Source organism: Orcinus orca, chromosome 7, assembly GCF_937001465.1.
Source record: "Orcinus orca chromosome 7, mOrcOrc1.1, whole genome shotgun sequence".
In the NCBI taxonomy this organism is placed as follows: Eukaryota; Metazoa; Chordata; class Mammalia; order Artiodactyla; family Delphinidae; genus Orcinus; species Orcinus orca.
This window is the reverse complement of record NC_064565.1, coordinates 78,288,368-78,301,036: the sequence shown is the minus strand read 5'-3', so window position 1 is coordinate 78,301,036 and position 12,669 is coordinate 78,288,368. Positions and strand designations below refer to the sequence as shown.

Genomic DNA, 12,669 nt, shown 5'->3' with positions numbered 1-12,669 from the left:
CGCATCCGGAGCCTGTGCTCCACAACGGGAGAGGCCACAACAGTGAGAGGCCCGCGTACCACAAAAAAAAAAAAAAAGAATTTCTCTGCATCCCCACGCATCCTGCTCCCAACCCATACCTCTGCCTAATTAGCAAAGTTCTGGATCCAAATAGTTTCAATTACTCTTCTGAAAAAATAGGATAATGTTCAACTTGCAGAAGAAATGTAGCACTTGAAGGACTTGATCTCTATTTTGAAGGGTTTTCTTTTAAAATCTTTAACAGATAACTAGGAATATTGTGACTGGGCCTCTGCTCTCTACAGAACTTTAGAATTGATCTTGTCCTTAAATGCTTCCCCATCCGTTGTGCTAAGCTGTCACTTTCAGCTAGCATTCTCATTTGAGTCTCTGTCCTAGAGGCTTAAAAAAAGAGAGACTCTTCTCATCTACTCATCTGTGCCTTGAAGAAACTATGACAGCAGGTGAGGCTATTATAGAATTTGTTAAGTTGCAAGAACTCATATTGCATTACATTCAGGACCCATTCAATAGGAATGCTTTTCTGGTCTTTAAAAAACTTCGATTGCAATTCAAGCTAGATAGGAGGTTTTACTGCCACCTCATATGTTTATACCTGATAAGGACAGGAAATCATAAGAATTCTATATTTTCTTTGAAACCAACTCTAATCAACAATGGGACCATCATGACTTTACTTCTAAATTCATAATTTGTTTCTGTCCCAGGCACAATATAAATATAATGGAAAGAAAGATAGTTTTTCTAGTTGGTTAAATAAAATTATTTTCAAACTGCTTTAGCAATAGGATAGTAAGCAGGAGAAATTACAGTAAAATCAAGTAATCATCAGTAGAGGAATATCTCAGTGCTGGAGTTTCCTTGTACTGTTATAAACATGACAAATAGAAGTATTATATAAATACATCAAAAATGGAAATTTCATTTTGCAGAAAAAATGTGTCACATTTTGTGTGCCCACAGGAAAAGAGAGTTGAAAAGATAATAAACCACACTGTACAACTCACATGCATGTACTTGTCAAGATAATTCATGATGCTAAAGCATAATGTTAAAAATTAAAGTAAGACCCACAAGCATATTGTTCCCCACAAGGAAGACAACATGTAGTAAAGAGCACTTTATGCTAGAATGTCTGAATTACAGACCCAGTAAATATTTAAGATATTTTACACTCTTTAAAAAGTAAGATGTCCCCATAATTAAGGCAAAGTGATTTCCTTACCTAAATAATGTCCTTACTTCTCCACTTGTTTTTCCTAGGATATCAATAATAATATTTCGCAATAAATATTTATTCGTAATTTAATATAAGTAAATATTAAGAATAGAAATAAATATTACTCTTAAAATTCAAAGAACCTAGAGATCTAAGATAATCCAATCTACCATACAGTAACACTCTACAACATCTGAGAAATAGTAACACATATGAGAAGTTTTCACACCACCACAAACTCATCACTTCACTATATAACTCATTCCCCTATTGAACAGTTCTGGTTGCTTAAAAATGTTCAGCGGAAATCTGCCTCCCTAAAGCATCCTCTAAATCCTGATGATACCTCTAGTTTAGGATCTTTCCAACTTACTCTAAAATCCTTACACAGAATCAGACTCCTCATGGGGACTCAGAGGCCTAAAGGATTTGTATATATATTCTAAAGAAAGGCCTGATTAAAGCAAGATAGGGCTGTCTCCAGAGAAATATCATCTGACCAGCCCCCAGATGTCCTCCCAGACTGTAATACACCATGGGTAGGATCTGGTCCTTTAGCCTATAGGTGCAGAAATTTGATTTTACAAACCCCAAGAATTCAGTGGGCTGAGGAAAGCTGACTTGTGCCCCCAAAATGCATGGAAACTCAGAACCAATCAATTCACTCAAATGAAATATATAAATGTCAAATGGATAAGATATCTAGGTGGTACTGTCAAAGCCAGCTACACAGAAGTCCAACTATTTTAAGACTAAAGAGCAGAGCATCAAAACAAGAGAAATGGGTTAACTGAGTATTTAATAGCATCAGACACTAATAATCTAGTGCAACCATCTTTGCAATCTTTGCAACTGGGCACTCTGGGTTTGCTAGTTCAAGTTGGCTTCTCAGGGCACAGCATCCCAGAGGGCACTTGAATAGATGACACAGCATGACATTCAGATGCTTCTTTTGCCAGACTCTAACCCTTATCCAAAGGGAAACATCCTTTCTTCAAATATAAGGATAATTTTAGTCTAATTTTACAGTCATATTTCTGCTTCAGTCGATAATGTGTTGCTTTGATAGATTAACTCTCTGAACGACATCTTGTTTCCAACTTTTTGGGAAGAAATCAGGGGTAATGATAAACACACGTGTACACACACACCACACTCTGGGCTATATTGATTTAAATATCTGAACTGCTATGCCTGGCTCTGCCCACTTTCTATTCGACTTATCTTACTTGACTTGTGATTAAAGCAAAGTCTTGCTATTCGCCATTTCCTCTGTCTCTTCAGCTTGCTGTGTCTCTTTCCCTGAAAGCACCAGGATAGAAACAATACCTATAGCTGTGCTTTAGAGCAGCCCACTTCTATAGCTATCGATTGGAATGTCGACTAGCAATGGGCATGCAGCCCTATTAGCTCTGCTGCAAGTAACTCAGATTATACCAGAAGTTGTTTCCTAAAGAAGTCAGGATTTCATTCAGAATAAACAATTTGTAAACATTTAAACAGGAAACTGGACAAGGACTTTAAACAAAGACACGAAGAGTTTCTACCATGATCACTCTCTGTCTTAGAAGAAAGAGCACAATCCTTACATTAAATCTCTTTTTAAATGGAGAACAGAGAAGTTGATGTCTAAATCGTCAACCACCACAGAAAACATACAGACTTCCAAAGTATCATTTTTCTATGATTTTTTTTTTTCGGTATGCGGGCCTCTCACTGTTGTGGCTTCTCCCGTTGCGGAGCACAGGCTCCGGACGCGCAGGCTCAGCGGTCATGGCTCACGGGCCCAGCCACTCCGCGGCATGTGGGATCTTCCCAGACCGGGGCACGAACCCGTGTCCCCTGCATCGGCAGGCGGACTCTCAACTGCTGCGCCACCAGGGAAGCCCCATTTTTCTATGATTTTAAATCATTAAATGCTTTGTTATTGCTTAAATATCTATGCATAAACATCAGGATCACAAATACCCATTATGGTCCATACACATATTTGGTTTGTATATTATATTTCTGTGTTTCTACTGTTCTTAATATACTCAGATCTCATTTCTAAAACGTGTCTATTGCATTACTAGAAGTGGTTATATATTCAGGTTTTCAATCAACTGGTTTACTTGTTTGGATTGACTATAAATTCGTTGACATATATTGACGATTCCTCACTTTCTTGCCCAGGGTTCATTTCTTCTACTTATTTATTTTCAATCTCTCTAACTTTCTTATTTGACAGTATCCTACGAGCAGCATAACAGAGCACTCCAAGTTCATAGGGAATGGTGTAAACTAATTAGCAGATTTTATGATGGAAACTATTCCCCTCCCACACGATCATCCTGTCTGGATAATGAACTTTGTGAAAATATCCAGCTCTTACTACACTAAGGCAACAGTCTCACTCAAACAATCACCTATTTTGCCCTTGGACTTCAGTTCCTAATTGTGGACATGGTACAGATTCAGAAACAAAAACAGTATGGGGCGAGGGACAGAGTTAAAAATAAAATAGCCTTAAAAAATGGATTTTGAGTTAAGAAAATTCTTGATCTTCTTTTGCAACTGACAGAAGAATAGCCCTAATAAGATGTGTTTGAAAAATACTATGACTGAAATCACAGTGTATAAGTGAAATGTAGGGAAGTTACAGAACATTCCCCTACATGCAGGTGTGCAGAAGCACTGAAGGGTTACTAACGAACACTAAATAGAAGTGTTGAATAGTTTGTTATGGGGAGAAGATCCAGAAATAAGAGTGAAAATCAGTGCTGGTTCATTACATCAGCGGTGAGGCTGGCAAACCCCACAGCTAAAGTCATCTTTCAATAGCAGGTGTGTGGTTTGTCCACTCTGGCTTGTAGCCCCCCAGCCAGGGCACAGAATGATCCCAGTCTTCATGGATTCATGAATGACCACAAGCCCTCTCAAGATGTATCTAAATACTGTGGTCGTTCTGCTTCTATTTTGGTCACATACTCCCATACTGGAAATTTTACCCCACACTATCCATTTCAGTTTTGGTGTGTTTGCTTACTGCAAGCAGTATTTCTTACCAAAAACACCGTAGTAGCTTGGAAGAATGGAAGAAACCAAAAGAGAAAGTTCTATACATTCTCAGTCTTTTCTATGGAAGCGGTTCTTTTCAGTTTAATAGTAATTATCAAAGGAGAAATATTATAATGCAAACAAAAGATCACCTAAATAGGTAAAAAGACATAGATATAAAACAAATGAATGATTTAAATGCCATCGCCAGCCTCTTCAGCATCCTTATGATAAATCCTTTATGAATTTGGGTATGTCATTTGAAATATTACCCACCATACCGATGTGCATAAATATCCCTACACAAGAAAGCACTTAACATATTTAACAATTTACTTCAAACTTTAATGTTTTTCAGATGACAACCTAGATCTTAAAATGTATAGATATTTTATAGCCTTGCTTAAACATAAATAATACATTTGTCTAATTCACTAATACCAAAGGTACCTTTTTTTCTCATGATAAATATAGTCACCATCCATGACCGCCAGTAAAAATTATAAGGATGCACTATAATAAAAAAAACTATACCCCTATGTGGAAATGATAGGATATAATCTGTTTCATAAAAATAGTAATTTATTCTCAATCTTCCATCACCAGGAGAACGCATTACTGCTGACCGATTACTGTGGTCTTGAAAAGTATCTTTAGATTGAAGTCAAGAGAGTTATATTTCTCATGCATTTAGGGAAGAATTTTAAAGTATATCAGGTCTCAGATTATAGAAGAAACTCAAAAAAGGCAAAACTTTATGTTATAAAATGAACATATAAAGAATCCAAAGACTGCTTAGAGATGGCATTACAAATGAGAAGCAAATGTATTTAGACTAACAGAGGTCAGAAAAAAATTTAGTATCTTTATAGAAACATGAGAAAACAAAACTTGTTAATGACAGAAGAAAGGGTTCATTTTAGAACACAAGCTTTTTTCTTTACCATAAGTTTAAGTTTCACATGACATTGTTAAATAGGCCAAATATTATGAATTAGAATACACCCATAGCATTCAATATGTACTGTGTTAGTATCTACATAAGTGATTCTGAAATAACATTTGCTCTTTCAGTAGCATTATTTAGGCAATAAAAAAATGTATGGGTGCTAGGAAAATTCATGTTCACAGTAGATGAATAAAGCCCGAAAGAATACATCTGTTGAAATTTGCATTTGGTTTTGGAAAACTTCTGTTTAACAATTGAACACGGGCATATTTTTTTTTTAAGCTCTCACATGGAGAGAGTATCAACGTATTAAAGCAATTTACTTTTAGGGACATTATGCTGGGCTTTGAAATTCAAAAAATAGGATTTTCTTCTTGAATTATTTTATGGTCAATGTACAGTGTCTACACAAGGAAAATTAAAGCTGTCTGACAACTCATAGAAACATCACTGGTTCTTAAAGATGTAGGAAATTACATAAAAGCATGAAAAGTACTGGGTAATTTTGCAGTTTCATCTCTAAACACAATTGTAAAGACATCTGTCTTTCAATTCTTTCTCCCTCTTTCTTCTGAAGCATGGCCTTTTAATTCTTGCCCTTTTAAATATTTTTGCCTACTGTAGCTTTGCTTCTTAATGTACTGGTTGATCTTACCAGGCTAAGAAAGTATTTACAGGGGATGTTGCTTTTATCTGTATTCACAGAGAATGCTAACAAATTAGAAGAAAGCGCCAGAGAACACCACATACCTTGCCCAGAACATTACAATGGCTTCTGCATGCACGGCAAGTGTGAACATTCTATCAATATGCAGGAGCCATCTTGCAGGTAATGTTTTCACCCTTTAACTTTTAAATGTATAAAGTAAAAATACAGAAACTAAATTCTGGATGTTTACAGAGAATTGGATGGCATTCTGCCTGAATGGGCGATCAGCAGCCATACCTTTCTCTCCCTCTCCTACACACACACACGCACACGCACACGCACACACACACGCACGCACGAACGCACGCACGCACACACACACGCACAAACTAGAAAACTACAAAATGTGTGCACATACCCAAGTACTATGTAACACATCATTATATACACTCTTCTGGTGGAATTTTAAATTGTACCTTGGGCATTACAAGTTCCTTAAAGACACAGCCTCCTCTGGTTTATTCATCACTCTTTCCCATGGACACAGAGCAGTGCCTGGCACAGATCAGGTACTTGATAAATATTTCTCAAACAAATGAAATGAGGCCTAAAGATAACACGGTTGCTTTTGGGAGGCTGTCTTTTCCAGAGTCCTCCGGGTCTTCTAATAAATATCATCAATCTTGGTTTTGCTAGGATCCACTATCCACAAGGCCTGTGGAGTGAGATATTAGCTATACCTCCACAGATTCAGACTCAGTTGAGACACAAAGAAATTGCCTGTCTGGATTTAGTTAATAAATACAAATATCTGCTGAATACGCATGGATAGAACATAATTATTTCAGAGACGATAAAGCCAAAGTGAAAAAGACCAACGTATTTTTTATTAAAGGAATATACAAGTGGCAAATGATGAAATAGGTTGCATAGTGCTGCTATACAGTGAAAGGAGTTTCTCTCTCTTGTTCTCTTCCTTCTCTCCCCTCCCTTCTCCCCTCCCCTCTCCTTTCCTCTCCCCCTCTTCTTCTTTTTCTTCATCTTCTCCTTCTTCTTTCCTCCTTTCCCTTTCTCTGTTTCTCAAGAGCTGCCTTCCTTTCATGTTTTCCTTCATTGAATACACTAGCACTTGCCTTCCAGTAGAGCAGCCAGGCACAGTGAGAAGTTGCACCTGCTGCCCTGTCATCCCCAGCAGGGTCGTCATTATTAAACCCCTCTGATGCAGAGAGGAAAGATCCCAGGATGTAACTATGAGAAATTCAAAGTGAAGTACTAAAATAGTTCCACAAAGTCAACGACAAGTTGATCCCCACTAGTATTGTTTTCATGTGAGCTGTTTCCTCGTTTCATGCAGATCGTCTACCTGAGCTTTCTGATGAGGGCTGAGCGAGGGAGAGGCAGCCTTCATTCTCAGATGAATAGCGCATGGGCTTGTTTTGCTGAACCAACCATATTGCCTACATCATAATTACTTTTTTCCTACTGAAATTTAATTCTCTAACATAAGCAGACAACTTTATGACCAGTAAATTAAAGAAATCACTCTTGTTGTACCTCTGGCCCTAACACTTTTTAACACTTATTCTAACAGTAGCATAGAGAATGCTTTATCCAAAAATAGATAAGTAGTACTATTTTTTATACTCATGTCATCAGAAACAAGCCTTTTCTCAAGCAGTTATGTTGACTTAGGTTAATTAAAGAGCAAGTTAAATAAAATGTAAAGCTCACCTGAAAAAATATATATAGAAAGAATAATTATTCCTGGGTTTCTCTTGTCTCTCTATATTATCATCACAAATTATCTACCAACTCTCCTATCTTCAAACTCATATCATAAAGTATAAAAAGAAACTGCATTATCTTTGAAATAAAAAACACAAAGAGATCTTATTGAAAACAAGTATTTGAAAGACATATCTACAAAGTACTATTTTTTTAAGAGCAGGAAAGGGAAACAAAAGGTCCTAATTTCACAATGAAGATAAATAGCTATAGGCCAACTATAAAAATGAGTCCAGCAACTACAGGTAACTGGACACTATTTCTTCCAGGTGTGATGCTGGTTATACTGGACAACACTGTGAAAAGAAGGACTACAGTGTACTATACGTTGTTCCCGGCCCTGTCCGATTTCAGTACGTCTTAATCGCAGCTGTGATTGGAACGATTCAGATTGCCGTCATCTGTGTGGTGGTCCTCTGCATCACAAGGTCAGTAACTGTACTCAGTGGCCACCTACATGAAGGGATATGTCATTCCTCCTTGTCTTAGAGCTCTCTAATTACAAGTCCCTTCATGGACTCTGCAGCCATCCATTCTCTGGAGTCCTATTTCCTCATCATAACAACATTGGAATAGCCAAATGGAAAGACATTGACTTTCATGCTGGAGTGGTACAAATTTTTTTCCTTATTTTGCATTATGACGAGGATTATTTATTTTCTAAGGAAAGGTCTTTTTTCCCCTTCTAATGTGTAATACCAATCTTTGTTTAAATATGCTTTTCTCTTTTAGCTATAAAAAGTCAGTCTTCATTCAGACTACTAACAGACTATTTAAATGAGCAGTGTTTCCTGACTTACTCGGATTAGTATGCCAAATGAGATCACAGAACAGATTTTATACAAGGCCTAGAAAAGTATTAAATTATAGCTCTCATTTAGGGCACTTATATTTCCAAGTATAACTCTCAGGTATAATCATTTTTAACATATTTGATATAAACCACAAATACATTTTTATCTTAACAAAATAATTTTTAATCACAAAATTCAAAGAAAATAGTTATAATGAGAATGATTATGTTGTAGTACATGAAAACCTTTGATATATGGAAATACGCAGCAAATTTCACAACAAGCTTTCGTATCAAACCCCCAAACAATCAGACAGTAATTGTTTCCTGGAGAGTTAGGTTGAGAGAAATACAGAGATCTAATCCAGTTTCAACAGGAAAGAAAACCATGAATAATTAGTAATGTCTGGCATCGGGCTTGGAGTAAAGGAGGGAGGCCAGGTATGGCTTACCTTCATTAGCGTGTAAATTCATGGTAACCAAGAATTAGATTGCAAACCGAATGCATATTATTTATGTCCTGTCTAACCAGAAATGTTACTGAAGATTCTTTGTTCTGATCTGATTTCACTCCGCTTGAGATAAAAGTTCCCAGGAAGTTTTTCAAGGTTTTTGTCAAATTCACAAGGCATTTGGACTTTCAATCATTTGTGCAGCTCTACAGTAAATCAGAATGTTTCCCCCAAAATTATTTTAAGACAAGAAAATAAAAGAAAGTATCATATCTTTAGAAAATAAAGGCCATAATACATCGCTATATCTGTATTGTTCTATCTTCTTTGAGGACAAGTGTGGCATTTGCTCTTGAAAAAGACAAAATATGGTTCATAGATCCTTCCCTGGCCTAACGGCTTATGGGAACATCATCGACGGGAGCTCTGTGCTACTCGAAACCAAGTTGAGTTCATCAACTCTACTCTTATGTTTAGATGCCAAGTGAGTCAGTGGATTACATTAAAATTGATTCTGGGGAGCATAAAAATAACTCAAGAAACCAAAAATATTAAGTATAAAAGAAAAGATAGAAAAGAATCTAAAACACAGGAAACTGTGCCCCATTACTCCAGGGGTCTTGAGCCTACTAATATTTAAGTAATATCAGCATGTGAAAAATGAAATTCATATTTAATAGATATAAAATCATAACAATTTGATTTGCTACTTCATGCACTGACAAAAATGCAGAACTTTAAATACTTCAGCAGATGTTTACAAGTCTTATTAATCAACTTCATTCCAATATGTAATAAAAACAACTGGAATACATAGGGTCCTTATCTCCCCAGGAATTGTGTCTGTGTGTGTGTGTGTGTATGTGTGTGTATGTGTGTATGTGTATCTGTACAGACACACACCAATACATATATACATACATTTGGTAACATTATGAAGGAACAATTATCCCCATTTTCAAGATAGGGACTCTGAGGTATGAGAAGTCAGCAAATTGCTGAGTATACACAGCTGAGCAATAAGGGCAAAAATGGAATCTAGGCTGCCTAGTATCAGAGCCTGTGCACTTAACCACCAGTCATACTGCCCCTTGGCTGGTCAAGATGTCTATTTTCTGATGCTCAAGACAACCTAACTGAGCTCCAAATTAGGCAAGCCATTTTTTTAAGACATACGGCTGTTTTCATTTTCCATGTAAAAACAAAACAAAACCTATCTTCTATTTACTTTTGAGGAGGAGAAATAGCACATGAACTAAACTGGCATTATTGTAATGCATTTTATAAAACTCTCCTAGGCAATCCAAGCTTTCCAAAATCCAAGAGTCATACTAGTCAATAAAACTACACTATTCTCAGTATGGATTCATTTCATTCACTTGAAAACATTCTGCTCAAAAACCAGACTTTGCAGCTAGGCCATCCTCCCCTCTAACCCTTCCTGCCCAAACCCTCTCTTCCTGGTGACCTGGCCACACTCGTCCATCAAGACTTGTTCCAAAACATCTAGTTGCTAAAAGATTTACAAAATTACATGAAACAGAGATCCCCTCATTCTCTTCAATTTTCTTTTAATCTCATTGTCACCTGGTCTCTCCTCTTTTCTACCTCTCTTTTCTTTCTCTTCTCCTCTTCCCACTTGCTTTTCCTAGTTCTTTCCCCTTGTTTTTACTACTTTAGTCAAATATCTGTCCTTCTCCTAAATAAACATGTGTCATAAAGAATACAGACATCTAGAGACATGTTCTGAAATGAAAAGAGTTGCCCTGCTGAGAAGATGTATTTTCAGTCTTTCATCTCCAGCTCTCACTTGCTGGGAATATGACTTCCAGCTCCATGTTCATTTTGACAGATCTACCCCCAAAAAACCCATATATGTATATACTATATACATTTACTCACATATGAACATATATATGAATATATATTTTCTGACACCCCCCAGCTTATTATAATAGGATTTTATATGAACTTTATATTGTTATTTTTATTTGTATTGTCAAAGCATTATTTTATTATAAGAGAAAAGCTACTAGATCAGAGCTTTTCAGATAATTTGACTGAGTCTTAGCTTTTTATAGAAGCTAAATAATTGGTACCAATTTATGTCTCTAGCTTATAACATTAATATACAAAATGATATTAGGCTGAACCAAAACAATATCCCTTTTCATTACATATCCCATATTAACAGTTGGCTCACTCTCTGGTTTGATAGGATTTAAACTTGTAGCCCTGAAATGTCAATATAACATTCATCCTTGGGACATTTAAAGTATCAAGTTGTTGAAGACCTTTAACATGAGATCAGATGAGCTCACACTTGCTCTATTGCATTGTGCTGAGTCACTGTTTGAGCCCTGAGGAGTAAGCTGTTGAGGACTAGGTAAATGTATTCCTCTTCAACTTCCACCTCTGTTCTTCAGTTCTCCTCAACAGATGCTTAAAGACAACCGCAAACAGAAGCAAAAACAAAAAGCAAAACCTCTTCCAACATAATTCCAGCTTCTGCTAATAATAAATTCTTTCATCTGAAATATTTTAATAATTTGCTTAATCCATAACTTCACTCTGTGATTGTGGGACCAGATTTTAGGTAATAGCACTGGACTAAGATCTGTAAACTTTCCAACCTTCTAGGAAATGCCCCAGAAGCAACAGAATTCACAGACAGAAGCAAAATACAGGGCACTACAGTTCAGACAACACAACAAGAGCGTCCACGAGGTTAATCTAAAGGGAGCATGTTGCACAGTGGCCGGACTACCGAGAGCTTGGACTACACAATACAGTATTATAGACAAAAGAATAAGATGAGATCTACACATGTTGCCTTGCATTTGTGGTAATCTACACCAATGAAAACATGTACTACAGCTATATTTGATTATGTATGGATATATTTGAAATAGTATACATTGTCTTGATGTTTTTTCTGTAATGTAAATAAACTATTTATATCACACAATATAGTTTTTTCTTTCCCATGTATTTGTTATATATAATAAATACTCAGTGATGAGAAAAAAATTGGCGTTCTTAAATTTGCGGTATCTCCTAACTGTAAATATAATCAAGCTAGTACAATCTGTACAAGTACCAGTATTTTATCTTTCTCCACATCCTGAGACAGAGCACTAGTTTATACAGGACTCAGTGGCTAGGTTTTGAGTGATTCCAAGATCAAGGGAAACGATGGTTATTGGAAAAGAGAAAAAATAGTTTATATCGAGTGAGGAAAAAATATTTCAGATCTTTGAATCATCTCTATTTTATCAGCTTTCTTCCCTGGTCTTCCATTTTCATCCCCAGAGCAGAAAAATCTCTGGCATATAAATTAAATCAAAGAAGAAGGGGAGGGAAAGTGCTTTATAACTCATAAAGGAGAGGGAAAGAAGATATTGGATTTTATTTGGGAAACATCTTAGAATCTCCCAGTTAAGTGCATATATCTGAAAGGTCCTGAACAAGCTACATACTAGGAATACACAGAGCACAAAATCTATTCCACTTAGGTGAGTGGAATTAACAACTAGGAAGAAATTCTAATAGCATCATTAAATGTGTAACACCAAATCATGAATTCTCAGAAGCACCTTGCTATATTTACAGTATATGGTTCTTTAAAAAGAAATTAGAATCACAAACAAATACCTCATGAATAACTTCATGGCTAATGCAGCACCATTATTTGAAATGGAACTAAGGTGATAATATTTCATGAAATGTGCTTTATATATATGATAAGAACGAAAATGAATC

The 12,669-nt window shown here is 36.3% G+C and overlaps 1 protein-coding gene across 1 annotated transcript in view; it reads left to right on the top strand.

Annotated features, from left to right (window-relative positions):
* The window catches only part of TMEFF2 (transmembrane protein with EGF like and two follistatin like domains 2), a 246,881-nt gene extending 234,944 nt beyond the window's left edge, over window positions 1-11,937 (top strand). Inside the window, exons 8-10 of the mRNA XM_004276950.4 lie at window positions 5,934-6,057; window positions 7,932-8,090; window positions 11,548-11,937. Of these exons, the coding sequence (XP_004276998.1) occupies window positions 5,934-6,057; window positions 7,932-8,090; window positions 11,548-11,644 (380 nt within the window). The 3' untranslated portion in view covers window positions 11,645-11,937. The remainder of the gene's footprint in view (window positions 1-5,933; window positions 6,058-7,931; window positions 8,091-11,547) is intronic.
* Window positions 11,938-12,669: the final 732 nt, after the last annotated feature.